The 24,617-nt window shown below is 31.9% G+C and overlaps 8 protein-coding genes and 1 long non-coding RNA gene across 22 annotated transcripts; 6 read left to right on the top strand and 3 right to left on the bottom strand.

Annotated features, from left to right (window-relative positions):
* On the bottom strand, positions 1-3,646 carry LOC128883498 (uncharacterized). Of its 4 annotated transcripts, XM_054135918.1 has the most exons (16): positions 3,156-3,495; positions 2,650-3,092; positions 2,483-2,604; positions 2,328-2,435; positions 1,942-2,243; positions 1,724-1,885; positions 1,562-1,628; positions 1,353-1,485; positions 1,231-1,286; positions 1,138-1,177; positions 1,037-1,079; positions 837-966; positions 661-772; positions 375-613; positions 227-321; positions 1-158 (listed from the first exon to the last, which is right to left on the bottom strand). In XM_054135918.1, exons 1-14 carry the CDS (start codon positions 3,369-3,371, stop codon positions 568-570), a joined length of 1,980 nt encoding a protein of 659 aa, XP_053991893.1. In that variant the 5' UTR covers positions 3,372-3,495; the 3' UTR covers positions 1-158; positions 227-321; positions 375-567. The 4 variants fall into 4 exon arrangements, with proteins under 4 accessions (XP_053991893.1, XP_053991892.1, XP_053991891.1 ...); XM_054135917.1 differs by having other exon boundaries at positions 1,231-1,485; positions 2,483-2,577; positions 3,156-3,646; XM_054135916.1 differs by having other exon boundaries at positions 1,231-1,485; positions 3,156-3,619.
* Positions 3,647-3,816: 170 nt separating this feature from the next.
* Positions 3,817-7,080, top strand: LOC128883499 (uncharacterized). 3 transcript variants are annotated; one of them, XM_054135922.1, is made up of 12 exons: positions 3,817-4,384; positions 4,444-4,632; positions 4,706-4,947; positions 5,018-5,161; positions 5,216-5,434; positions 5,499-5,585; positions 5,664-5,884; positions 5,944-6,017; positions 6,064-6,105; positions 6,160-6,201; positions 6,265-6,869; positions 6,939-7,080. In XM_054135922.1, exons 1-11 carry the CDS (start codon positions 3,817-3,819, stop codon positions 6,372-6,374), a joined length of 1,938 nt encoding a protein of 645 aa, XP_053991897.1. In that variant the 3' UTR covers positions 6,375-6,869; positions 6,939-7,080. The 3 variants fall into 3 exon arrangements, with proteins under 3 accessions (XP_053991897.1, XP_053991895.1, XP_053991896.1); XM_054135920.1 differs by having other exon boundaries at positions 5,018-5,434; XM_054135921.1 differs by having other exon boundaries at positions 5,018-5,434; positions 6,265-6,811; positions 6,939-7,054.
* Positions 7,081-9,112: 2,032 nt separating this feature from the next.
* On the bottom strand, positions 9,113-12,168 carry LOC128883414 (uncharacterized). 4 transcript variants are annotated; one of them, XM_054135756.1, is made up of 3 exons: positions 10,434-11,996; positions 10,180-10,306; positions 9,113-9,374 (listed from the first exon to the last, which is right to left on the bottom strand). In XM_054135756.1, exons 1-3 carry the CDS (start codon positions 11,994-11,996, stop codon positions 9,337-9,339), a joined length of 1,728 nt encoding a protein of 575 aa, XP_053991731.1. In that variant the 3' UTR covers positions 9,113-9,336. The 4 variants fall into 4 exon arrangements, with proteins under 4 accessions (XP_053991731.1, XP_053991730.1, XP_053991729.1 ...); XM_054135755.1 differs by lacking the exon at positions 9,113-9,374 and adding an exon at positions 12,001-12,168 and having other exon boundaries at positions 9,573-10,306; positions 10,434-11,935; XM_054135754.1 differs by lacking the exon at positions 9,113-9,374 and having other exon boundaries at positions 9,573-10,306; positions 10,434-11,590; positions 11,642-11,996.
* On the top strand, positions 10,042-10,663 carry LOC128883421 (uncharacterized). The gene is made up of 3 exons (XR_008458939.1): positions 10,042-10,181; positions 10,234-10,455; positions 10,523-10,663. It is a non-coding gene; the product is annotated as an uncharacterized LOC128883421 (long non-coding RNA).
* Positions 12,169-12,847: 679 nt separating the features above from the next.
* On the top strand, positions 12,848-16,037 carry LOC128883415 (uncharacterized). 3 transcript variants are annotated; one of them, XM_054135758.1, is made up of 12 exons: positions 12,848-13,470; positions 13,548-13,678; positions 13,726-13,885; positions 13,938-14,053; positions 14,105-14,193; positions 14,324-14,527; positions 14,574-14,770; positions 14,838-15,171; positions 15,218-15,384; positions 15,446-15,533; positions 15,593-15,631; positions 15,683-16,037. In XM_054135758.1, the coding sequence occupies exons 1-12, from the start codon at positions 12,887-12,889 to the stop codon at positions 15,725-15,727; spliced, it is 2,154 nt and encodes a 717-aa protein (XP_053991733.1). In that variant the 5' UTR covers positions 12,848-12,886; the 3' UTR covers positions 15,728-16,037. The 3 variants fall into 3 exon arrangements, 2 of the variants coding, with proteins under 2 accessions (XP_053991733.1, XP_053991732.1); XR_008458937.1 differs by lacking the exon at positions 15,683-16,037 and having other exon boundaries at positions 15,450-15,533; positions 15,593-15,658; XM_054135757.1 differs by having other exon boundaries at positions 15,593-16,037.
* A 323-nt stretch (positions 16,038-16,360) lies between these two features.
* Positions 16,361-17,886, top strand: LOC128883416 (uncharacterized). Its single transcript, XM_054135759.1, has 3 exons — positions 16,361-17,566; positions 17,625-17,656; positions 17,709-17,886. The coding sequence occupies exons 1-3, from the start codon at positions 16,361-16,363 to the stop codon at positions 17,884-17,886; spliced, it is 1,416 nt and encodes a 471-aa protein (XP_053991734.1).
* Positions 16,666-19,145, bottom strand: LOC128883420 (N-alpha-acetyltransferase 40-like). Of its 2 annotated transcripts, XM_054135765.1 has the most exons (6): positions 18,993-19,145; positions 18,740-18,911; positions 18,604-18,683; positions 18,363-18,417; positions 18,230-18,313; positions 17,988-18,123 (listed from the first exon to the last, which is right to left on the bottom strand). In XM_054135765.1, exons 1-6 carry the CDS (start codon positions 19,143-19,145, stop codon positions 17,996-17,998), a joined length of 672 nt encoding a protein of 223 aa, XP_053991740.1. In that variant the 3' UTR covers positions 17,988-17,995. The 2 variants fall into 2 exon arrangements, 1 of the variants encoding a protein (XP_053991740.1); XR_008458938.1 differs by adding an exon at positions 16,666-16,805 and having other exon boundaries at positions 16,875-18,123; positions 18,230-18,417; positions 18,604-18,911; positions 18,960-19,080.
* A 118-nt stretch (positions 19,146-19,263) lies between these two features.
* Positions 19,264-21,472, top strand: LOC128883418 (3-ketodihydrosphingosine reductase-like). Of its 3 annotated transcripts, XM_054135761.1 has the most exons (11): positions 19,264-19,403; positions 19,460-19,803; positions 19,852-20,282; positions 20,332-20,563; positions 20,626-20,666; positions 20,712-20,793; positions 20,846-20,917; positions 20,977-21,028; positions 21,079-21,146; positions 21,210-21,280; positions 21,340-21,472. In XM_054135761.1, the coding sequence occupies exons 2-10, from the start codon at positions 19,608-19,610 to the stop codon at positions 21,260-21,262; spliced, it is 1,227 nt and encodes a 408-aa protein (XP_053991736.1). In that variant the 5' UTR covers positions 19,264-19,403; positions 19,460-19,607; the 3' UTR covers positions 21,263-21,280; positions 21,340-21,472. The 3 variants fall into 3 exon arrangements, with proteins under 3 accessions (XP_053991736.1, XP_053991735.1, XP_053991737.1); XM_054135760.1 differs by having other exon boundaries at positions 21,079-21,280; XM_054135762.1 differs by having other exon boundaries at positions 21,210-21,348.
* LOC128883419 (uncharacterized) lies at positions 21,458-24,427 on the top strand. Its single transcript, XM_054135764.1, has 10 exons — positions 21,458-21,951; positions 22,011-22,143; positions 22,203-22,306; positions 22,360-22,411; positions 22,464-22,630; positions 22,692-22,791; positions 22,852-22,906; positions 22,966-23,030; positions 23,078-23,211; positions 23,280-24,427. The coding sequence occupies exons 1-10, from the start codon at positions 21,587-21,589 to the stop codon at positions 23,365-23,367; spliced, it is 1,263 nt and encodes a 420-aa protein (XP_053991739.1). The 5' UTR covers positions 21,458-21,586; the 3' UTR covers positions 23,368-24,427.
* The last annotated feature ends 190 nt before the right edge of the window (positions 24,428-24,617 follow it).

Below are 24,617 nucleotides of genomic sequence, written 5' to 3'. Positions count from 1 at the left end.
CCAAGTTATTGACTAATTCGAATTCGTACAATATACAAAAGTAAAATAATCATTACCAAAAAATAGGTTTATTGCAATATAAGAACAAAAAATTGTTACGACTTCTTATCAAACTGGTTGTTTTAAATTCGTTACACGGTCTTCACGTTTTTCATAAACTGATACATGTGTTAAAAAAATACGAAAATAGTGCGTTTTCTTATTAAAAAAAGTGTTAACCACTTACTATTGTACGCTAATATTTTTTCAATTAAATCAGCGTGTGTCAGTAACATTCTTCGACAACAATACCGTGTTAATCCAAGAGAATCAAGAGCCTCACTAAATGTACAGAAATAGCAAAATAGAATGTGACATAAATGGACGTTTAGTACCCTTCTGGTGTATCTTCTTGAATCATTTTTAACCATTTTTGCCACATATGTCCAACAACCTTTCCACATGTAAAACATCTTATTGGAATAATCATTTCTATTTTTTAAGGTTCAATTATTTTTCTTTGTTATTTATAAAACTATTATCTGTGCCATCTGTCCCGACAATCGATAGCGCTGCTAATCCTCTATATTATGTTTCTTCTCCATGAATCGCATTAAACCTAGGCCAAATATATCTAAAATAAAATAAAAATGGCAAAAATATATAATTATAACAAAGTACCCTTGAAGTTCATTAGCATATTTGTAATAAATAGTTGAGATATGATTATATAATCTGCAATTATCAAACATGAGAAGAAGATCGTCACCGAATTGACTTTTGGATTTGTATTCTAATTGGGCCCCCTCCGCCCCAAAATAAAATTATTTTAAAGTTTTTCATTGAAAAAGTACTACCATTATTTTTAGCTTTTTTTTTCATTGTAGAAATATCCATTGGTTTTTTTATAATTGTATAATAATCAGCAGCTTCATTACTCGTAACAGGTTTCCGAAAAGGCCAAGAATTCTCATGTTTCCATAAACACTAACGAAACGAACAAGAGTCATTTTTTTTTTAAAATAAAAACAGGCGTAAACAGCGAAGGGTAGCTAACCTCAAGAAGTTGAAGAATTTGATCTGATAATGGCTTGAGTTCTCTTGAAAATAAATTCATTTAAATTTTTTTTTTTTTAAATAAAAAAAAATTTTATGTACTTGGACTTATTAAAAGGAGTTTCTTTCCATCCTCTGTCAACTGACGATAGGCAACAACATATCAAACAGGTGTGGGTAAGAAGAAACTCTTACTGAAACCGGGAATTGAGAGAGGATTAGGTTTATAAGAAGGATTTTCTTTCCACCATCTAAAGAATACCACAAAATAATAATTCAAGTCGTAAAATAAAAAAAGGGAGCTAAAGAGACAGTACGTCAAGCCGGGATAAACAATCTTGGGTTGATTTTCTTCTATTTTACGTATGACCCGTTCTTTTTGTTCTTTAAGAAGCACAGGAAGACGTAAGTAATTAATAGATTCATGTATATGGCATTCCATTAATGTTCCTGTTATATTGAAAAAAACAACGAAAATTGAATTAAACCTATATTAGTTCACTTTTCAACATTAAAAAAAATTAACCTCCATCATAATCTTTTATGTATCCAGCCCATTGACTTGTTGGTTGACTTATTTTTTGTGTGAAACCCTACAAAAGCATAGCATCAAGCCATTAGAACTCATTTTGACTCTTGTTTGTAAACTGGTGTTGTATACAAAAAAAAATCATTAAAACCAAATTACTTGTTTACGAAAATAACCAACAGCGAAATTATCTGCATACGTTAAAAAATAACGTATTCCAACTTTCTTCACATGTTCTTTTAAATGACTCATAAGTCGAGTTCCGTAACCTTTGACTTGTTCTGTAGATGTAACAGCTAAAAATACAATTTCGGCGAATTTCTAAAATCAACAAACAAAAATGAAACAAAAGTAAATTGAACAAAAAAGCAAATAACTTGTGAAAAAAAAGGACGAAAACAAACTCCACCAATAACTTTGTTATTTTTGAGTAAACAAAAGGAATAATGATTTCGATCTAAAACTAAGCGAACAATATATTCTCTTGGCATTTTAGGTAATTGGCGTGAAAAAATGTTTTTCAAAGTAATTAATTGCACAAGATTTTCGGGTAACCGATTATTCGTAATACATTGAAACCGTATTATTCCTAGCGTTTCTTCCATAGCGCCGCCTGAATCACGAGCTAAAAATCCTAAACCCGTTTCGGAAGGTAATGTACTCGTTAATTTTTTTTTATCTAAACAATAAAAAAAAAGAAGAAACAGAAAAAAGTTTTAGACCCATTTCACACCTACACTCACAAAAAAAAAGAAACTTGTACCTATATCAGTTGACTCTTGCAAATACTCATTAACAGAAAAGCTTGATATATTGGCATGTTGAGCGAGGATTGTTAAAAAGCTCGAAGGATTATGGGGCGAAATTAAATCTAAAACATTTTTTTAGGAAAAGAAGTAAAAAAAAATAAAAACTTACTTTTACAAGTTTCTGCTAATATAGGAATATTGAAATGTATAAGTAACTTCATAAGGGTTTGATCAAAGAAATCACATATACATACAGACGTCCCACTATATTTTTCATAAAATTGTAATAGCCTACATGATAAAAGTTTTACACAAGGTTTCATAGATTCTTGTTACATTTTATAATAATTTTTGTGGTCCTCTTGAGCATCGGGAATTAATTCAGGACAAGGAAGGTACAATGTATTAAAAATAGCTCGAAGCTGGGAATGTAATTTTTCATGTATTGTGTGGGAAGGCTGAGCTTCTACTGTAACATGATAAGAGGAAATCTTTTCTGTCTGCTTTGGAGTCTCTTGTGCAGGAATACAGGCTTTTGAAATATTCGAGTGATCGTTCGAGTGATCGTTCGAGTGATCCTTTAAGGGATCGTTCAACTGATCGTTTGCGCGGTCGTTCGAGTGATCTTTTGAGGGATCGTTCAACTGATCGCTTGCGTGGTCGTTTGCGCGGTCGTTCGAGTGATCCTTTGAGGGATCGTTCAGCTGGTCGTTTCCGTATGTGAGAGTGTTCTCCTCCATAAGACCTGTGCTTAACGTCCGCGCAACGTCCCAAAGAATCTACACACATCAAGTTACCAAAACACTACTTTTGTATATTCAAAAGAAAAGAAAACGTGTTACATCAGTCATTCGTTCACCGTCACCAGGAGGGAGAAAATCATCAACAAACGTGACGTGACATTTTTTTCTAGTTTCTTCATCAATAGAGGAAAAATATTGATCCAAATATGGAATAATCACGGGTTTCTTAGGTGTGCGATACTGAAGAGAGCACCGTTCGGTTGGTTTTTGTGAAGGCACAGTTGGTTGTAGTTCTTCAGTTGTACACACTTGCATTTTCTTTTTTGAGTGTAAAACACAATGTCTTTAAAAAGCAACGATGAAATAAAAAAAAAAAACTTAAATAAAAGTCAATGTCAAATGATGATAAAACAACATTCTTCTAAAAAAAAACTAGAAAAAGATTATCAATTTTATGAATTAGTAATTGTCTTCCAAACAATGAAGGAATGCTGAATCTTAAAAATTGGTGCAGTTGCTTAAAATAGGTACTCAGTTGCTTAAAATAGGGGCTCAATTGCTTGAAAGAGGTACTCAGTTTTTTTTTTTGTAAAAAACTGAATTTTACTATAAAGAAGCAGCACACATGAGTGTTTTAAAAGTTTTTTTTTTTGATGCACGTTTAACACAACATGCAAAACAAAAGTAACGGAATTCTTTTTTTTAAACAAAAAAGAACCAAGGAATTCATTTGTTCGCATGTTGGTTGGTTTTTGTTGAAATGTTTTTTACTCAAATGACTTTATTTGCCAGTTTAGCTACTTTTATTGTGTCTATTGTATTTTTATGGACAAATAGATTGTATGTTAGCGGGGAGGAAGGCTATGATTTTTTCGAGTCAATAAGTTATGAGACAAATCTTAACTCTATTCAGAAAAAATACACGTTTGGTAAATCTTTTCCTCTTTTGTATAAACACAATATATCTCAAGTTATTTCCACCTCAAATGCTTTCGCTATACGGATCGCAACGAGTGAAAAGGAGAATTTCGACTATATTAAATCATTGGAAAAAAGAAAATATAGCTCTGACGACGACTATTTCAAAGTTTTAGATCCACATAAAAAAGCAGCGTATTACGTTGTGTTCGGGCACGAAGACTCTGGAGGTCTATTAAAAAATTTGACTTTTTCACCAAAAAAACCAGATTATTTACTTCCATTAGAGGACAATGAATTAAATAAAAATCATATTTTAATTGCAAATGATGTATGCGCTCAAAGTAATAGTTTTTTAGCTCTTTATGAAAATGAGTTCTATTGTTGGGGTGCTGAAACCGAATGTCAGGGTAAATAGACTGTCATTTTTTAATTAGGAACTGTTTTATTGTTGCGTTTTTTTTTTTAGGATGGAATCAAGTCAAAGGAAAAAATATGTTGAATGAAATATTAAAAGTGTATTGCCATCGTTTAAGTCACGCAGCTTTTGTTTTACTTCGAAATCCGCATGAAGATTATAATGGTTATTTGTCACCAGTGGGAAGCATCTTAAAAAATAATAAATCGCTTGATTTATTTAAAACCGTGTCAGAGAAAAGTAGGTTCTTTTCACGTCCACAACCTTTTCCCTTTTTTCTTTTCATATTGTAGATTATAAAAATGCATTATAGTTACTCCAGAAGGTATTTTATACGCATCCACTTTATCGGAAAGTGTATTTTTACTACCTGGAAAACGTTTGCTATTAATGAATTCATCCTCACCTCTTTTTAATAAAGAGATTTATGTAGAAAACATTTATACATTCTACAATTCAACTGTTATAACGGAAAAGAATGGTCAAGTTCATTGGATTTCCAATAAATCTTTTTCAAAATCTAGAAGATTGAATGAAAAACATTATTCTTATGATGTAAGATTTTTAATACTAACAATCAAAATTTTTGGAATTCAAAAATTATTTTTTTTCACAAATTTCATAGGATCCTGTTATAGATGTAGCTGGAGGAAACTCAGCTTTTGCGGTTTTATATAAAAAAGGTGGCGTATATATGATTCATGCAAATACAGACTTTAATGAAGAAAGAGTTTCAAGTCCAACATTTCTTGGTTTTGCTGATGTCAAAGTAATTATTCTTATTTTTTTTTTATTTCAAATTTTAATGTATTTCAATGAAAAGAACAAGCTCCAAAACAATATCGTTCGAATTATAGCTAATAAACAAGCATTTTGCGCGGTCACAAACACAGGATATTTAACAACATGGGGAAGTATTCAATATGGAGGAAATGTTTCTAATTTTTCAGTTTGGCCTTCTGGTGATACAATCGAAGCTTATTTACCCGTGGAGCCTTTTTTTGGAAGTGCTACATGCTGTTCTTTTGCTTTTCGTACTCAGGTGTGTTTTTACAAAATTAATAATTTTAATAAAGATCAATATTACCGTAATAATTTTGCTTTAGATGGGTAAATTACTTGTATGGGGAAATAACTTAATGGGAGCTCGTTTTGATGAATTAGCTCAAACTCTTCTTGTTAAAGATATCCAGGTAATTTCTTAAAAATTTGTGTTGCTCAAATCACACTTATTCAAAAATAAAATATTCCCGTTTCACTAACGTTTTTAGCCCTTGCATAATAGTTTTTATGTCTTAACGGATCTTGGAAGTTTAATTTCCACGGGTTCTACCACTGTGATCACTTCTTGGGAAGTTTCTGCCTCAAGCTCCAATGCATTCCTTCCTCGCCCTATCCAATATCTTTTTCATAATGACTACTCTACCCTAGGGTTAATGGGTCATTTGTGTAAGGCTTCTGATACTAGAAAATGGTCTGAATGCTCTACTAGGTAAGACTGGCAGTATATCACGAAAGGAATCCAATTTCACATACTGTTTTTTAAAAAAGGTGTGGTAAAGGATTACAAGAACAACATGTTGTCTTTCAAGACTATCCTATTAATACACTATGTCAAATCGAAAGTTAAACATGTCTCTTTTTAACGATTCCTCATTAAAATTTTTTTAGGTGTTTCAGCCATCAGATCATGTTTGTCAAAAAAATGCGATGGTAAATTGTGTTTTTTTTTTATTTCAAAAAAAAAAAAAAGATTGTTTTTTTAAGATACAAATGAAACTTCTTCGTCTATATCATTCATTTCGTCGAGTACGTTTATTTTTTTATTCATCTTCAATTTTAATATGTTTTTCTATTTTTCATGCAATCTAGACAAAATGTTACTCATTATTATTGTGATAATTTTATGTGCTGCAATAATTTTTTTATTTATTTTTTGTTGTTTAAAACGTCGATATAGGAGAATAAATATTCATTTTTAAATGTGTTTTTTTTATACGACGGGAGGTGATCCTATTCATATATCTCTATGTATTAGTGAATACCAAACTTTAGTTCGCAATGCATGAATGAAAATATTATCAAAACCACATGACATTTATCTTCTATCACAACACCTTCTTAACATCATAACATGCAAGAAGAAAAATATCTGGAATGCTTCGATGTATTCATTCTGTTTTGTATTCTCTAAATTTTTGTAGCAAACAGAGTCATAACTTGAATATTTTTCTAAGTTGCCTTTACGTTGAAAAGCAAAGTTAAGGAATTCAAATACGTAAAGTTTTCTGTAATGTCTGTTCAACGACATTTTACCTGTTTTTTTTACTTACATTAAACCTTAACGTTCTCGACTATATCACCGTATGAAACGCAGACGTTTTCATTCACAAATAAGATCCAACGCCTTATAGCTTCGGTACGATGCGTTTTTCTATTCTAGCACCACGGACTAGGTTTGAATTGCTGCCTAGTTTGTAAGTGTGTTGTTGAAAATATTGCATGATATATTAAATTGGTTTTTGTTTATTCAAAAAAAAATTCAGGTAAAGACACAGGAAAAAAAGCAGTAAAAAAAGGATCTACTTAGTTGAGATAAAAAAATAGAATAAAATGAAAGCATATGAATGTCAGCATGAATAAACAATGCAAAGTATAATAAAGGGAAATAAATTCAGATATTGATATCGAAGAAAAGGTAATACAAAAAATCATATTCAGATACAAGTCATTTCTTTTTGACGTCATGAAGGTATAGATGTTTTACCGTCCCACAAACGAACATACCATGAAGTATCTAAACCAAACACAACACTTCTCAAACGTCCACCATCTTCTTTTATTTTTAATAAAGCTGTATGAAGAGAATTAGGTAAATTATTGGCCTGCACAGAATGATCTTTATAAATAATAAACCATTCTTCATGAGGTCCAAGACTAACATCACGTAATCCGATAGTCCCTGAACGATTTTCTGCTTCTAGTACTGCTGCCATATCTTGCGGAACACCTTCAAATTCAATCAAACCATGAGACCATAAAACAACCCAACTTCCATTGGCTCCTAAAGCAACTTTTGAAACATTAAATTGACGATGAATGACACCATTCCGAATAACATTTTGAAGAGATTCAACAGCTACCCACTCCATCTTTCCTGTAACAAATTTAATAAAATAATTATCATTACAGCCCAAGGAAACAAATTGAACTGGAGGCAAAGAAGTTTCATTATTTGAAAAACGGCGCTGTAATTCTTTTGGAGGATCCCACCAAGCAACACTACCATCTTCATAAACAACAACATAACCACGCCCTAAGGCAACATCCTTTACAGGTTTAGCACTCCAAGCGCGACCGAATTCTTCATGGTACATTTCATTACTAAAACAAAATAAACAACGATTTCCTTTGAAACGTGATGGTGATTCAACAATATGGGGATTATCACAATTCTCGGTAACATTGGCTGGCGTATTTGTATAACTTTTTTGCGTTGTAAAAAAATGGGGTGGTGATATATCAACGGATCCATCTCGTGTTACTTTATTACGTGATGGCGTTTCTTTTAAAAACCCACAAGTTTGAGAAGAACTTGATTTTCTTGTCTTAATTTCTTTTGTGTGACTAGTACTATCAGCAAGATCCTTGGAACTTTTCCCTGATCTGATTGAAGTCGTAGGGTTTAATTCCGTTTCTAATTTTGAACAGGGTGAGTGAAAAGAATTTAACGTTTTGTTTTCTATATCCATTTGTTTTTTTGACGTTTGTGTCGTATTGGTTGAATGACTTGCAGATTCTTCCGGAATACGTTGCAAATAATCAAATAATTTCTTTTTCTCGCATTCAATATTTTTTTCTTCCATTTCGAGAAATTCAAGTTGTCGTCTCATCGCTTTTTCTAAACATGGTTCTAAAGAACATTTTAATATCATTTTTGATGCGTCACACATTGGATAGTTTCGTGTAAATGCCTCTGAAAAAATTTTCTGCAATTCCGGGAATTTCTTCACATCAAAAAAAAATACTTGTCTTATACCCCGTCTTTCATCTGGTAAAGTAACGTTCACGACATAACTGTTGTACCAAACGGTTACACAAATTTTATCATTTGCATTATGTAAGTGAGTTGCTTGAAAAGCTATCACACGGTCCAGAGCACTGAAATACACTTCCTCGTAGCCAGCACTTACACCTAAATTACGCACAACACATGGATCCATTGGCATAAAAAGTATCGTCAACGTCAAAATTAATTGAATTTGTCTGTCACCATTGAAACAACAAAAAAAAAAAAAGTTTTTTTGCCTTTTTTTTTGTTAATAATTTACATGAAAAACAATTGCATTAGTTTATTTCTTCTTTATCTATTTCTTTCAACTTTATAAAAGAATGTCTATAGCAAAAGATTTTCGACGATAATTTTCTTTTTAGTACAGAAATTCAAAAAAAAAATATATATATTTTTTCTATACCCATTTTATTTTAAGAAATGATTTTTTTTTTTAATAAAATGTTTTTTCAAGAAAATTCTTTAAAAAAAAGTCATGTTAAAAAACAAAATTAATTTCCTTGTCATCCTCAACTCACGTCTTGTTAAACAGTTTCATGCAAAGAAAGTTACAGGTATCGGAAAAATGTAGAGTAGTTTAAAGCGTTTTTGATTGAATAACTAAAAAATACTTTTTTCGTATTTTTAAAATTTAACGAAAAAAAACTAGATTTTTTTAATGTAATTATTTAAAAAAAAAAACAATCGTTTTTTTAAATATAGAACAGTTAAAGTTTTGATTTTTCGTATGAGAATATGTGGTACAAGTGGAAAGCAATTTTTGTTTTTCATTAATGGAAAGTTATAGCTTTATTTGAAACATTGTCGCAAACAAACGAATTTTCTTGCTAACATAAGAAATAATGAACGTTTCCCTAAATTATCGTGTATAATTATTTAAATCTTCTTATATTGTGCGAGCTAGCGCGACCTACACAAACACAAAAGATTTTGCTATCACTTTTGAAAAAGTTTAAGCGCTCGTTTCTTCTTGTAAAAAAGAATTGTTTTTCCCTTTCGGTTTACTTTTTGATGAACAAAAGAAATCAAAGAAAGATTGCTTAATAAACCTTGTATGCTACACTGGACGAAATGAGCCAAATAGTTTCTTTTAACGGAATAATTTCAATTTTAGAGATTCCGGCTACATGTTGTGGGTATTTGAAGTTTGTTGATTTTTTGTTTCATAGTTTCAAATAAATGAATTAATGTTTGTAATTGGTTTTCAGTAACAAGGGCAGGTATTGCTGCTTGATCATTTTTTTTTAACACGTTACGAATGACATGGTAAAAAGGATCGAACCTTTTTGTTTCTTCTATATGAACTTGTGACGTGTAAGCATCTTGTGACGTCGGCGGGGAATAAAAAGGAAAGAGAACACGGTGCTTGTCATCTAAAGTAAAATGTTTCCAAGCTGAAGATGGAAGTAGCGTTTTGATAATGTAATCAAAAAACAAACAAGCGGGCGATAAATTCATATCATAAAGAATTTTTAAATCCATCCAGTAAACAAAAATAAAAGTTTCATAGGAGTCTTTTTCAGCTTGTCGAGTATGCGAGGAACATTCCTGCATAGGACATGAAGAAAGAGTTGACCAAGTAGAGGAATCCTCACAATAACTCAACGAGTCTTGATTGGAATTGACTGGATGAAAGGATGGGTGAAATTTTAAAGGGTTTCGTATTTCATGAAATGTTTCTTTGCAAAACGTTTTTTTACACTCTTCATACATACTTGTAAGACAGGAGTTAAACAAGGTATACAAAATTTTTTCCTTTTCATTAATAGCACAGTAAATACAAAGAAGCATCATCCAGTAAAGGTATTCCTCTTTTGACGCAAGCAATGTTGAAGTTGTGACCTAAATCATGTCAATGACAGACAACACAAGGTTTTTAAAAGATATGTTTAGTACAAAAGAAAACAGAATAAAAGGGAGTTGGCGACACAAAGACATAACGTTTAGTACACTAAAAACCTTGAATTACCTGATGGCATAAATGGTCTAATGTAAAACATGTTAATAGTTTTGCTGTTTGTAACGCTGGGGATTCAGAGACATCTTGTGTTGTTGTAGTGTTTGTGGAACAAAGATGTTCCAGGGGTAAATGCTGAAGAGAGAACGATGTATCCGTGATACCAAGAGATTCCATTAAACAAGATTTTTGAAGGCAATTTACTAAAATGTTCGCAAGAGATATGGGGGATGTTTTAAAAGGGTCTTCTGTTTCTCTTTGTTTATGTAATAAATGATGTCTCCAACTTTCCTCTTGAAGTAACGCAACAGAGTCAAAGCATGCGATCGTTGTGTCTTTAACAAGAGAAATCGATAGATCAGAAGGAGTAAATGGAGAGCGCTGTAGAGCACAAGACGCGTCCGAAGGCGGGAAGTCCAGAGTATCTAAACGATGCGCTATATTATATTCATCATAGCAGTAAGCAACACCATTTGAAAAGAAAACACAAACTCTAATAGATTTCGATGGTGTTTGAAATAATTTAACATATTTGACTCCTATTTGATGATGTGAGACCAATGCATGAAGATGTAAGCACTTTTGTTGGAAACGTGTGGTTGTACACGTTTTTTCAAAAGGGTCTTTTAAAGCAGTTTGAGGGTCTACAGAGATATTTTCAATAAGATAAAGTTGTCCTGAGTATGTTAGTAAACCAAAAAGATTATTTGTTTTTATATCGTTAGTCAATGCCGCAATGTTTGGTTGAAAACATTGTCTTAAATTTGAACTTAACAGAATTTCAGAAACTAACCCATACTTTAAAGGAATTGTTTTTAAATATGTTAGACCCGTCGCTATACCAAATGCAGATAAATAAGACGGGGAGTCTGTTGTGATTGTGTGGCATTTTTCACTATCGTCAACAATTGTTGACACAAGAACAACAAGCCACGGTACAGTGTCATGGCCTTTTACTTCCTTCGTCTCATCAGATTCATGATCAACAGACGGATATAAAGAAGTAGTATATTTTTCTTGTTGATTATCTTCTAGAGCAGTTGAAAATACTAAAGGAGATGGCATATTTGACAATTCTCGCGGCATTTGTACTATTTGTTTTTCATCTGAAGACTGTCTTAGATTTTTGAATCTATCAAAATGATCCATGTCAATAATTTCGTCAGTGTCTAAAGAAGGAACAGTTGAACAATCAAGAACGCAGTAAGAGTCATTAAGACCTTTTTTTTGTAAGGAACCTTTTGTATTTAAAATAGCGAGGTGAGTGACCACATGTTTTAAAGGCAGCTGACACTCCCATACAATTTCAGTAGAAACACGATCAGGGGCAGCTGAGTCGATTTGAAAAACGGATAATTGTGCAGCAGGAGAAGACAGAGAATGTGTATTCACAACTTGAACAAGATAACGGGAAGTTTCATTTGTGTGGGTAACACGCATAGGATCACTTATTTGTTGTAAAAAACTCATGATATGATTTGTAAGAGAAGACAAAAAAGTGTTCCGTTGGCTGTCTGTATTGTTGAAAAACTTATTTTTTAAAGAGAAGCCATCAGCTATGAGACAACACTGCATTTACCTGAAGATTGCACATGAAATAAAACAAAGGGCACGTTTTCTAAAGGTAAGCGGGAAGAAGGGGTTGCCTTTGGAAAACTCGATTCGTTGGCTATTTCTTTAGATTAAAAAGATGACCAAATAAAAAAAGATATAAGAAAAAATTTACCATTTTGATAGTGTAAAGTAAGTTGAGTTCTGTGTAATGACAAAGAAGCAACGGGTTGTTTTATGATTGGAACGCCATCCTCAAAATCGGGAAAGTTTTTTTTTTGAATAAACCTGTTGGAATCAGGTTGTATGAGTTGATCATTCGAATCTTGATCGCTGGATGTTGCGTAATAAAAAGCATCCGCATCAGCAGCTAAACGTTCTAAAATTTCAGTATGTTTTAATGCATCCTGAAGAAAAGGATTAAATGAAGCCCAGGCTTCCTCCTCATTTTCAACAATTTTTCCTCCACTCATCAGAAGAAATAGCTAAACTTGCATCGAATACAGAAATAATTTCTGTTACGTTCTTTGAAATACAAACAAATCAGCAAATGAAACTAAAGTAAATTAAAAAATTCTTAATGTCATGACTACTCTATGGGTAAATAGAAACAATCTTTTTTTTTTCGGGTGTACCCCTAGATGCCGCAAATGTATGGATGATATCACACAATCTCTTTACCTTTTTTTTAATTTTTTTTCACAAAATTTTATAAAATGTTAACGTTTGTATTTTTGACGAAATGAAAAAGAAAAAATTGTTTTTTTTAAAAATAAATGCAAGTAACGTTCAATTGTTTCATTTCAAAAAATGAAACAAGGCTTCACCGCACTGTGTCGACTGGCCCAACAGATGTCTTCTGGATTTGAAATTACAATGAACTGATTACCTCGAGAAATTCAACTGAATACAACATGTTATCGGATACCGGCGAGCGATTTAAAGTCAACAGTGGTTTACTTAACGAAATTGAATTTTGCGTAAGCAATGCTTTGGAAGAACAAAACAAAATTTTGGAAGAAACAAGCTCGAATATTCAAGCAGCGAAAAATGATGTCAATTATACTAACGAAAACTTTGCTCATATTGAAATTTTAGATTGTAGTGAGGATTCTATAGGACGGCTTGTATGTACTATACAACCTTATAAAAACAATGTGCAAAAAAAAAATATGGAAAAACAGGAAAAACATATAATATATAGGTTTAAAAAAAAGGATGCATTTGAATTTATTTCAAGTCAATGGAATGCTCATATAATTGAAGCACCTTTTTCTCATTATGATAAAAATAGCCCATTTGTTCCTGTTACGCTCTTCGGATTTATATCGTATACAAGTCTTGAGAAAGTAATGGTCACATTTCCTCACGAATCTCTTTACTCTTGTCGAAAAAATTATATTGCTGAATCAACTTATCGAATGGTTCCCAGTAGACCGACGGGAAGCTTTAAGGTTCAATTTAATTTAGCGAAATGTTTGGAAGAAATAACCAACAAGTCAGTTTGACATTTTTTGTTCTTCTTAAATGGACATAGTGACGTTTAAAATTTAAACTTGCTTCTTTGTTTTTTAGAACAGTACATGAGAAAGCGTATCTGTTTTATTGTGCGTATTCTGATGCAATACCGCGGATCGATGATCGACCATTGTCCGAAATTTTGAGCAACTTTAATGATGAGTCAAATATCTCGTATAAAAAGTCATGTAAAGTAAAGCAGCTTTTCTATTCCTAATAATCGTTTTTGAATTAGTGAGCGATATCAAAGAAAGCACCCAACCTTTTGTTAAATGGGACCAGTGGATTCACGAAGATTTGAAAACACTTCAACCTTATGCAGAAGGCGCTGATGAATGTCAAAAAAAAGCCATTTGCTTAGCTTTGAGATCCCGAGATCTTTGTTGTATTCAAGGGTGATCTTGTTACTTCAAATTACTTTTTTTAATCTTTTTTTTATTCACGTAGACCTCCGGGAACCGGGAAAACAACAACATTGGTTCATTTAATTAAAATTCTCACCAAGAAGAAATTAACCGTATTAGTTTCAGCTTTTTCTAATCGAGCTGTTGATACTATTTATGGTAAGTCGTTAAAAAAATGATATGTTTTGTACTTTAAAGAGAATCATGTAGAAAAGTTAGTGAAAGAAAATATTGAAGCTGTCAATCTAAAGAAAAAGTTTAATCCAAGTGAACGTTTAGCTACTTCAAAAATACTCAGCGTACGAAATTTTTTCTTTTTTGTTACATTTTCAAATTCATGAAAAAAACAAACTTTTTCACAAAAAACTTGTGTTGTTAAAAAAGAAATCAAATAATATTACTTTGTATAATCTTCTGTATTTCTTTTAGAAGTCCAAACTGGTTTCAAAAACTAACAAAAACACTCTGGAAATAAACAGATTGTTAGAAGAATCCTTTTTACAAGATTGTTACGTTTTGTGTTTAACATGTTCAATGTCGCAATTGAATTTTTTTACTGAAAGGTTTTTAAAACATAAAAAAAAAAGAAAATTTGATGTTGTTATTGTTGATGAAGCTTCTCAATGTGGCAGTGTAAGAGTACCTGTCTTTCTTGTTTATTTCGAAATCTTGTTATTAGTTATTTACTTGGGGACCTGCACTTTGGGGTGACCGTCTTATATTAACGGGAGACCATCAACAACTAGGTCCCTCGTCTTTTGAGGAAGTATGCTCTTTGTTATCTAAGAGTTTATTTGAATCTTGCATTGACAAAAAACATATTCCTAGTTATATGCTAAGAGTTCAGTATAGAATGCACCAAGATATTATGACGTGGTATGCTTTTCTTTTTTTTGTACAAAAAAAAACAACGTACTTGTATGTATTCAATACTTTATATTAGGTCTTCGAAAACATTTTATAGTTCACAATTAATTGCTAACAAATGCGTTCAATACCGAAGTTTACGAAATATTCTTAATATGAAGGAAAATGTTGAACCATTCTCTTATAACCCATTACTCTGGATTGATACATCTCATCACCCTGACTCAATTGAAAATCATTTTCCGTCAAGAGGCCTAAGGTGTAGTTATTATAACGGTTATGAAGCAACGCTTTTAATTGAAGTCCTTTTGAAATTTAAACAATGCTTATTACCTCCTGCCATGTCAAAAGTTGGTGTTATAACACCTTTTCGAGGTCAAATTGCTTTTATTCATCTTTATTATGAAAATGTAACATTTTTCTTTTTTAAACTACTTAATGAATTTATTTCTCCAGATTCCCCAATTACATAACCAATTTCCTGTGACATCGACTGTAGATTACTTTCAAGGAAGCGAGTGCGATATTGTTATTGTGAGTCTTGTACGCTCTAATAATGATGAACGTGTTGGATTTTTAAATAACCTAAAACGTTTAAACGTTGCGGTGACGCGAGCTAAAAGGTTTTTGTTTTAACGTAAAAAAAAACATAAATTTTAACCTTCTTTTTTTTTTGTTCTTAAGGCAGCTTATTATAATAGGAGATAGTTCCACACTTAATACTAATACGTCATTACAAAACTTATGGTTAACTGTGAACCATTTAGGCGACGTATGTAAATCTTTTTTTTTTGTTGGTGTCTTTATCGTTAACCATCATTTATACCCTAGGTTATTCGTTCTTCTGTAATCGCTAAAAGTTGTAGTAAAGTCTGTAAAAAAATTATTCAGATGATTCATTCAAGTGAATCTCTCGCACAGTCTGCAGTTCAAAAATATGGCCAATGGATAACTGATAAAGAGTAATTGTTTCTTTCTTCTTTTTACGTTGAAAAAATAAAATGATTTTGACGACGTCAATGTATACGCCAAATGTCCGATCAATGCATGCAGCACGCGAAAAGTCCTATTGTAGCGACGTCATGCTACTATCAAAATGACCCATCTTTGCATGTAACGCCCGAATAAATCGCCCCATTCCGGCGACGTTATGATAGCATTAAAGTGTCGATTATTACGTGTGTCGCATAATTGTTGTAAAAGGCGAATTATCTTTTAAAACAATTTATTATTTTTTGCTATATTTAAGAAAATCAACTATGATTTTTAGAAACTCTTTGTATGTATCCCATAATTGTTTCACGTATTCATCGAATAAGAAACACATTTCATTTTTTTCCTTTAAGCTCTGAGTGTTTTATCAATTGCTGAATGTATCGGATTATATATTAAAAAATATGTTGCGCAATTAGTATGGTAGGTTCGGCTATATTGCTTAAGCTAGGTGACTATTCACTGTCCTGCTAAAAGTAAAAATCGTTCAATGTATTTTGAAAATTCTAGAGTTTTTTTTAACGTGCTTAAAACATATTAAGCTACTGTGTATTAATAAATCTTTTAAATTTAAACCATTACTCTCATCAACACGGTAGGGTGCAGATGTGTTTTTCTGCAAAGCAGAATGCTCATTTTAAAATGACAGAAAAATTATGCAATAATGATTTTCGAAATTTAATTTTTAATCAAATCCAAACGGAAAATGATGCGAGTCGTGAAAACAAAACATCGCATTCCATTACAGCTAAAAAAAAGCATCAAAACCGATATATTCAAATATTGCGACGCCAAAAAAAACTACGTGAACAAGAAAAAAAGATAACCAATGGAGTTATTAAATTTCGTGATAGAGCTGCTGAACGTCGAAAAATGGAATCAGATACATCACAGGTAAATCATGAATATGATCGTCAAAAAAATTGTACTCCACAAGAATCCCAATATCTTGGCGGTGATATTGAGCACACACATTTAGTTAAAGGTCTAGATTATGTTTTATTAAAAAAAGCTACAATGGATATTCAAAAAAAAGAAGAAGAAAAAAAGACTGAAGGAAAAAAACAGAATTCGTTAGCGTTAAATACCTTGTTAATCCAAAAACCATTCTCTTCCTTACCATCTTTTTCAGGTCAGAGTAAACAAATTCTTCATTCTTTAACATATGGACTTCATTCTCATCATATTGCGTTTGAAAAAAAATTACAACGTCTTGATTCCGTTCTATACCACGGTTCTCGGTTTAAGGGCAATAACAACGTTTTTGCTTCCAGAACATTATTCTATCAATTCAATTTAACCAATGATCCCCCTGGTATCCCTTTTTCCATTATACACGGAGCAACGTCTCAAAGTTCTTTACATTATAACGTGATTCCTTTGCAGCCACACCTTATAAAATATCTTGTTCCGAATTCGTCACGCACTCTGGAAACTTTAGTCAGTACACTTGCTGAAAACGAAACTCAAATTATAACGGAAGATGAGGATATTTTTGCTAATGTCGGAACTTTCCAAAACGTACAAGAGTTATTTGAATCTTCTTCTTTGGAACAGAAACAATTAACAACAGCGCCTTTATCATATTTTGAAGCTTTACCTGCCAATAAATTATCAGAGCAAATGAAAACGACTCAAGCTCGTGAAGCCTCGACTTCCTCTGAACAAAAAGAAGCTAGGCTTGTACAAAAAATGCTGCAACCTCGTATTGATTATTATGATGAATGTTATCCAAATCCACACGTTCATTCCGATGTAAAAAAAAAGCACCAGGTCCCCAAAGAAGAAACCAATTTTGCACATGAAAAAAAGGTATGTTCTTTTTGAATTTTCCTACTGATTTTTTTGAAAAAAATTTATGCCTTTTTAGTCTTCCTTTTCTTCACACTCAACAAAAAATAAGTAAGAGTTTATAATCAACAATAATCCTTTCGTTTAATTTTTTTTTTTTAAGAAATAACACGCATGTTCCGTCCGCTCGCGCTGTGCGTCGTCAAGTCGAGAGAGAATGGAAGCAACTTGAAGGATATATGGAAAGTAAAAAACATCGAAGTCTTGACGCGCTTGAATCTGATGTAACTCAAAGGATTTCTCGAAAAAAGACTTCTGCAAATGTTTTAAACGTTTTATAGAGAAACGTGTTTTTGTATTGCGTGTTTTGAAATAAGTCTTTTTCTCCTCAGTAAATATTTTTATGAGCAAATGATGAAGTAACCTTAATCAACTATTTGGTTTTTGAAATTAATAATGAACCGTTTTACTTAAGATTTCATAACCGCGAGTACTTGAATTGTCCAGTGACACTGGAGAAGAAGGATCTACAGTATATCCGCAAATGTTTTTGTAAAAGTTAACTGCTTTTTCATTATCTAAATACAAAAACAGTGTCAACATATAAATTTAAAAATAAATTTTTTGGTGAAACTAACAAAAATTTTATAAATTAGCTTCTAATTGTTTGAAAAAAAAACATACTTGTTTGAACTGTACAGATAATTTTTTGAAGTTTTTTCTCCTTAGCTATTTTCTCTAAATATAGCATAAACATTCGTCCTAATCCTACAATATTATGTGAAGGATGAAAACAATGAAGATTATAACAATTAACCTTGTGCTTGAAGAGATTTATCAAATTGTATATCGTACAAATATAAGATAGGTATCTAAAAAAACAAAAATCAATTTTTATCTGTTTGTCACGACGGGTTATAATCATTATTTAATTATCAAAAAAAAAATAATGTTTACAACTCGAAAGATGGGTGTGCAATTTCTTTCTTTACACGTGTTAGATCGTATAAAATAACTTTCTTTTTGTTTTTTCACCCTATAATTTTTTTTTCATTTACATTTTGCTTCTCAAAACGAAAATGTAGAAAACCTTGAACAAATGAATTAGTATTTTTTTTTAATAGAAGAAAAATAAAGGCTAGACAAAAGTAAAATGAAGCTGTATTTTTACAATCATTCAAGTGAATCACCCACCATGACGATGGCATAGTTCTTTTTTTTTTCCGTCCATTGACCATCCCTTGATGTTGGACGTCACGGATTGGAAATTGGCTGCGTCATAAATTTCTTTCATGTTATTAGAACATAACTCTAAGCATGTAGAAAGTCGTGAATTATCTAAAATATTTCCTTTACAAACGTGGATCTAAAGATAAAAAGAATTGACCTAGTTATTTGTTTAAAACGACATTACAAAAACAATTGCCCTAATCTAATGTGGTCGTACGTTTAACTCATGTTTGTTTAAAAATGTGATCAACTCGAGTGGAAGGGAATGCTGTCGAAAAAATGTACTTTTTCTTTTTGTACGTTCAAATTTTTCTTTGCCATTTTTCTTAACACGACACGTTAACAATTTCATTTCTTGGATTTCACTCATTATTGGACTTTATTTTCGTAAGCGACTTCTTATTTTAAATTGTTTTTAGCTAGATGGTAAATGACAAAGCGTTTTATAAAGATAAAAAAAAACTGTTTATTTTGTGTTGCAGAACAGACTTCGATTGGAAAACTTCTATTTTAATTTGACCAAACAATGACAAAGCTTCTTTAGTAATATTTTATACTACCATCTAAACACCAGAACACAAATGTAAAATTTCCATGTTTGTCTTGGAAGTGATGTTCGTAAAACAAGGTATGGCATTTGATAAAGTCACTAGTTGCAATATAAAACGCGAACTGTTATATCAGTTTCGAAGCCATATTTTTCCGGACAACGAGACGCATCATTTTTTTCAGAAACTTTTTTTCTGTTACGCTAGCCGCATTTTAGTAAAATAGTGTTCATTTACAAAATAATATTTTCTTTTTTATTTTTTTCGATTTGTGTATATTACAAATGAGAATGCTTTTTTTTCGCAGGTATCATATTAACCCTGAGCACAAAATGTATTTTTTCGGTTTATTATTAATATTGTTTTTAATATATGTTATCTTTAACATTTATGTATGGTGGGTTATTATGGAGGGTAAAATTTGCCGCGGAGAATTTGTCGTGAAAGGAAAACATATATGTATTACAGGAGGATCGGAAGGTAATTTTTTATATTACTTAAAAGTTTAAAAAAATAATTTTTTTCAAGGAATTGGACTGAACGTTGCATTATGTTTTTTACAACGTCATGTGAAGGTCATCACCATTATATCTCGTTCATATAGTAAAATTGAACATGCTCTTCAAACAATTGTTGCTGAGGCACAAAAGTCAAGAAAGGAAAATCTTGTGGTTCAAGGATTCCATGGAAATGTCACCGATTACAAATTTATACAATCTCTGTTTACCTATATTGAATCGCCAGAAAATAATGTTTTTTCTCTACAGGATTCTTTCGTTAAGGGTTATTATATTAAGGAAACATCAGTCATAACGACTTCTCCCACACAAGCCAGAATCGACGTTTTAGTGAATTCCGCTGGAATTTGCATTTCTGACCTTTTTCACAAAATGACACCTGGAGAGTTACATTATCAAATGAATGTCAATGTTTTGGGAACCTTATACCCCTCCCAACAAGTAAAAAAAATGATAATAGGCCTGCGCCTAAATATTTTCTTCGGCCCAGATTATGAAGTCTGCTTACGCTGATTCGTGCTTAAATTCGAACAGTGTTCAACTAAGAAAAAAACCGTCTCGCGTGATTGTTATCCTGAGCTCACAAGCTGGTCAAACTAATATGTATGGATTTGTCGCTTATGGAGCATCCAAATTTGCTTTAAGAGGTGCTTGGGAAGCCCTATCAATGGAAGGCTACCCTGTAGGCGTTCGAACTATTTGTGTTTTCCCACCCAGTACTGGTAAAAAAAAAGAATTACTATTTAATTATTGATTGGTTTATTTATTTTCAAATAAAAAAAAGATACACCAGGGTTTGTGGAAGAGAATTTACGTAAACCACATGTAAGATATATTACCAAGAGATTCATTAAAATACGAGAATCTCAGATAACCAAAGAATTAGAAGGAATGTCGTCTCTTATGCCTGCTCGCACAGTTGCGCAAAGTATTGTGGATGGTATATGCAAACGTAAAAAAAATTTGATCTATTTAAAAAACAACGGTTAACTTTTTTTTTATAGAAGGTTGTTATCAAATAAATTACAACGTAATTGGAAGATATATAGAAGCTAACTCCCATGGTTTTTCTCCATGTTCGCTTATTTTTAGTTTTTTCTGATGATTAATAAACTCTTTTGTTTCGATTCCTCAGATTCCTCCTATTTCGAATACATGAGAAAGAAATTTGACTATGCCACTTCACTGTATATAACTCTTTTTTTAATTAAATTTTCTTTAGAACTTAATCTTTCAGGTTCCTAACAGTTTATTGGAACTATCGCTGGAAAAAAGAAATACAGCGCCATGCTTTATATACACAATGTACGAAATCAGAACAAATCTCTTTTCAAACAAAAAATTTTTTTCTTGCGTCTATTGAAACAGCGTTACAAAATTCTGACGAGAGTTTACAAAGCAAACAAAAAAAAGAAAATTAAAAAGTATTCCAAAACAATGTCAGTAAAAACTATTCGTATTTTTAGTAATAATTTAATTAACTATGAAATTTTTTTAGTGGTTGAACTTTATGAATCAAAAAAATTTGTTTATCAAGGTACACTGTTTTGAAAGAATATACTTTTCTTAGAACACAATATTTAAAACGAGTTAATGTATTACATAGTAAAAAAAAACAATATGAGGCACAGTAATTACCAGATCAATGCTTTTGTAGAAGATCGAAAAAGTTTTTTTTTTCAAAAAATTCATTCTTATCTTTTTGTTCGATACAATTAACACATTAAAAAAATTTAACATAAAAGATGGCTGACACAGAGACATTGGTAGATAGTAATAAAACGACTTGTGGGTTGAAGAATTTGGATAAAGCCAGTGTTTTTTTACAAGATAATCCCAGTGGAAAAGATGAGATAAATCAAAACCTTTATGTTGAATTAAAGAAGAAACAAAGTCAAGTTGATTTTTTAAATTTACAAGAAGATTATATTCGAGATAGTCAAAAGAATTTGAGAACTGAATTAATTCATGCAAAAGCAGAAATTCTTCGAATTCGTAGTGTTCCCCTTGTGATTGGTCAATTTTTAGAAATGATTGATGAAACACATGGTATTGCGGGATCTACTGCCGGATCCAATTATTATGTGCGAGTTTTATCTACCTTGAACAAGTTAGAATATTTTTTCGCTATGATATTTTGTCATGCCTGCGGTCTTTGAAAAAAAAAAGAGAACTTTTAAAACCTTCCTGTTCCGTTGCTTTGCATCGACATTCTCACGCTGTTGTTGCTGTTTTACCTCCTGAAGCTGATAGTTCTATACAAATGCTTTCCATGTCGGAAAAACCTAATGTGACTTATGCGGTAAGATTTTTTACTTTTAAAATGACTCAAAAAAAAAATACACATGCCTTTTGTCTTAGGACATTGGAGGACTTGATATTCAAAAGCAAGAAATTCGTGAAGCTGTGGAATTGCCTCTCATTTGTCCTGAACTATACGAACAAATCGGTATTGATCCACCAACGTACGGTTGTTGTCTTAAAATTTTGTTTTAAATCTTTCGTTTCTGTTCTCTAGTGGAGTTTTATTATATGGGCCACCTGGAACAGGGAAAACTATGCTAGCTAAAGTGTGTGTGTATTTGTGTACCTTTTGTTCCCTAATATTATTTTCTTGTCAAGGCCGTAGCCAATCATACCACTGCTTCGTTCATACGTGTTGTGGGAAGTGAATTCGTACAAAAATATCTCGGTGAAGGTCCTCGCATGGTGCGCGATGTCTTTCGCTTAGCTCGTGAAAATTCGCCTTCCATTGTTTTCATTGATGAAGTGGATGCGGTTGCGACAAAGTAATAAAATTTCGTTATAGGATTTCCAAAAAGAAACAAGTTTCTTATTACAATGTCTTAGGCGTTTTGATGCACAGACTGGCGCGGATCGCGAAGTTCAACGTATTTTACTCGAGCTTTTGAACCAATTGGATGGATTTGATAAAACGGTTTCTGTAAAGGTCGGACAAAATGTTCTTTTCTTTTTAGAACAAAGTCTTAATTTTTTTTTTTAAACCAAGGTTATTATGGCTACCAATAGAGCTGATACTCTTGACCCAGCTCTTTTACGACCTGGTAAGAATGTGTGAAGTGATCTTTTTTTTTGTTTCTTGTTTCATGGAATTTTTTTTTAGGGAGGCTTGATCGTAAAATAGAATTCCCCCTGCCAGACAGACGCCAAAGACGTCTTATATTTCAGGTAAAGTTACAAAAAAAGTCGCGTCCCCTGAACAACCTCCTTCTTAGACTATCACATCTCATATGAGCTTATCTCCCGAGGTTGATCTTGAAGATTTTGTTTCTCGTCCTGAAAAAGTCTCAGCTGCAGATATTGCTGCTATATGTCAAGAGGCTGGAATGCATGCCGTGCGAAAAAACAGGTCAACTTTTTCTTCGCTATTTTCTTAGCGCTAAACTAATTTTTAAAATCTTGTTTTGTACGTTATAGATGCGTAATTTTGTCAGTTGATTTTGAAAAAGGATGGAAATCACATGTGAAACGCCATAACAAAACTTTCAATTTCTATGGAGTATAATAAAACGAAATAAATTCAATTTGTTTTGTAAAAACATGCTAGTTAAAAACACTTGATAAATACTTCCATAAGCTGTGTATCAAATTTTCCATTATGTCTCCTTTCTTTTTTTAATTATGATTTGGATACCTGAATTCGACCGTGAAAAATGATTTTTTTAACAAATAAATCAATACTATGCTTGGCTCCCCACCTAACTGTCTTGATTTATAAACAAATTAAAACAAAGTATTGTTATCAAAAAAGAAACTTGTTAAAAAAAGATGGCTGAAGGAAAAAAAAAGAAAACATTAAATTCCCGTAACTTTTTTATTAATTTTTCCATGTTTGGGAATCTTTCGAAATATTATTTTATAAAACAAATTTTGTGCTTATTTATAATATAATGTTTGCTATAGTCGAATTTTCACTCGACATACTCTCATTCAACTTACACTCCAGTCATAAATATTTCATTATTAGACAAGAAAATTAAGTTAAATGTTGAAATTTATTACCCTGTTCCCTCTCTTTGCTTACTATCTTTTTGATTCTTTTTTTGTCAAGGCTGAGAGTTCAGTAGCAGCGACGCAATTCGGTCGTTCTCATATACGTGTTTTATCTCCTCCAAGTTTATCTCCACATCATGATTCCAGCCGCTCGCGATTACGTCAACTTGAGGAGCACATGCTTAGAAACGGTTCAGACACTTCTTCCCAAAAATGGGGTATTTTTTGGACGCGGAAATCCAAAAAAAATGAAGAAGGTGGATGTCTTTTAAACTATATACTTTCAATTCCTTCGAACATTATATCAAGCGTGCTCCCCTATGGAATTATCGGAACATTGTTTAACGCTGTAGACTAAACAATGGTCGTTATTCTTTCCTACCTCCCAGTGAATGATATAGACATAGTTAAAGTATTTTTTTTCTCAACACTCAGTAGTGATTTTAAGCAAAGAATTTATATAACATCAAATAAAAATGGTTCGTGCTTTTATGCCTCTATATACATTTTTTACAGAACTTTTGAGGACATGTTAAACATGCAAGAATTATAAAGTGTGACATCCTAGTAAATTTATTGTTACAAAATCTTTTAATGCAAAGCTTACTTTTATTTTTAATAGATGCTACAAAAAATATATTACAAGAAATAACGTACGATTCTTCGTTTCTATATTCATACGCAGCTGAAAAAATTGTGCAATTAAAACGTTACTGAATAAGAAGAAACGTTTACTTTATTCATGATTGTCATCAGACGCAA

The sequence above is a fragment of the Hylaeus volcanicus genome, unplaced genomic scaffold, assembly GCF_026283585.1.
Source record: "Hylaeus volcanicus isolate JK05 unplaced genomic scaffold, UHH_iyHylVolc1.0_haploid 12221, whole genome shotgun sequence".
Taxonomy (NCBI): Eukaryota; Metazoa; Arthropoda; class Insecta; order Hymenoptera; family Colletidae; genus Hylaeus; species Hylaeus volcanicus.
The sequence above is the reverse complement of the archived record's forward strand: the minus strand, read 5'-3'. Positions and strand labels throughout refer to the sequence as shown.

Coding starts and splice junctions, on each gene's coding strand:
- LOC128883498 (XM_054135916.1), bottom strand. CDS start 3,371: ATGCAAGTGTGTACAACTGAAGAACTACAACCAACTGTGCCTTCACAA. Junction 3,093..3,155: donor ACGGTGAACGAATGACTGAT/GTAACACGTTTT, acceptor TGATGTGTGTAG/ATTCTTTGGGACGTTGCGCG. Junction 1,486..1,561: donor CATAAAAGATTATGATGGAG/GTTAATTTTTTT, acceptor TCAATATAACAG/GAACATTAATGGAATGCCAT.
- LOC128883418 (XM_054135760.1), top strand. CDS start 19,608: ATGAGAATGCTTTTTTTTCGCAGGTATCATATTAACCCTGAGCACAAA. Junction 20,794..20,845: donor TGTGGATGGTATATGCAAAC/GTAAAAAAAATT, acceptor TTTTTTTTATAG/AAGGTTGTTATCAAATAAAT. Junction 21,029..21,078: donor TTTGACTATGCCACTTCACT/GTATATAACTCT, acceptor TTAATCTTTCAG/GTTCCTAACAGTTTATTGGA.
- LOC128883419 (XM_054135764.1), top strand. CDS start 21,587: ATGGCTGACACAGAGACATTGGTAGATAGTAATAAAACGACTTGTGGG. Junction 22,631..22,691: donor GTGGATGCGGTTGCGACAAA/GTAATAAAATTT, acceptor ACAATGTCTTAG/GCGTTTTGATGCACAGACTG. Junction 23,031..23,077: donor AAAGACGTCTTATATTTCAG/GTAAAGTTACAA, acceptor CCTCCTTCTTAG/ACTATCACATCTCATATGAG.
- LOC128883414 (XM_054135753.1), bottom strand. CDS start 11,996: ATGCAGTGTTGTCTCATAGCTGATGGCTTCTCTTTAAAAAATAAGTTT. Junction 10,307..10,433: donor TAGACCATTTATGCCATCAG/GTAATTCAAGGT, acceptor GACATGATTTAG/GTCACAACTTCAACATTGCT.
- LOC128883416 (XM_054135759.1), top strand. CDS start 16,361: ATGTGTTTTTCTGCAAAGCAGAATGCTCATTTTAAAATGACAGAAAAA. Junction 17,567..17,624: donor ATTTTGCACATGAAAAAAAG/GTATGTTCTTTT, acceptor ATGCCTTTTTAG/TCTTCCTTTTCTTCACACTC. Junction 17,657..17,708: donor TCACACTCAACAAAAAATAA/GTAAGAGTTTAT, acceptor TTTTTTTTTAAG/AAATAACACGCATGTTCCGT.
- LOC128883415 (XM_054135757.1), top strand. CDS start 12,887: ATGTTATCGGATACCGGCGAGCGATTTAAAGTCAACAGTGGTTTACTT. Junction 13,471..13,547: donor TTGGAAGAAATAACCAACAA/GTCAGTTTGACA, acceptor TTTGTTTTTTAG/AACAGTACATGAGAAAGCGT. Junction 14,194..14,323: donor CTACTTCAAAAATACTCAGC/GTACGAAATTTT, acceptor TATTTCTTTTAG/AAGTCCAAACTGGTTTCAAA.
- LOC128883499 (XM_054135920.1), top strand. CDS start 3,817: ATGTTTTTTACTCAAATGACTTTATTTGCCAGTTTAGCTACTTTTATT. Junction 4,385..4,443: donor TGCTGAAACCGAATGTCAGG/GTAAATAGACTG, acceptor TTTTTTTTTTAG/GATGGAATCAAGTCAAAGGA. Junction 5,586..5,663: donor TTCTTGTTAAAGATATCCAG/GTAATTTCTTAA, acceptor TAACGTTTTTAG/CCCTTGCATAATAGTTTTTA.
- LOC128883420 (XM_054135765.1), bottom strand. CDS start 19,145: ATGAGTGAAATCCAAGAAATGAAATTGTTAACGTGTCGTGTTAAGAAA. Junction 18,912..18,992: donor TAAACAAACATGAGTTAAAC/GTACGACCACAT, acceptor TTTTATCTTTAG/ATCCACGTTTGTAAAGGAAA. Junction 18,684..18,739: donor AGAACTATGCCATCGTCATG/GTGGGTGATTCA, acceptor ACTTTTGTCTAG/CCTTTATTTTTCTTCTATTA.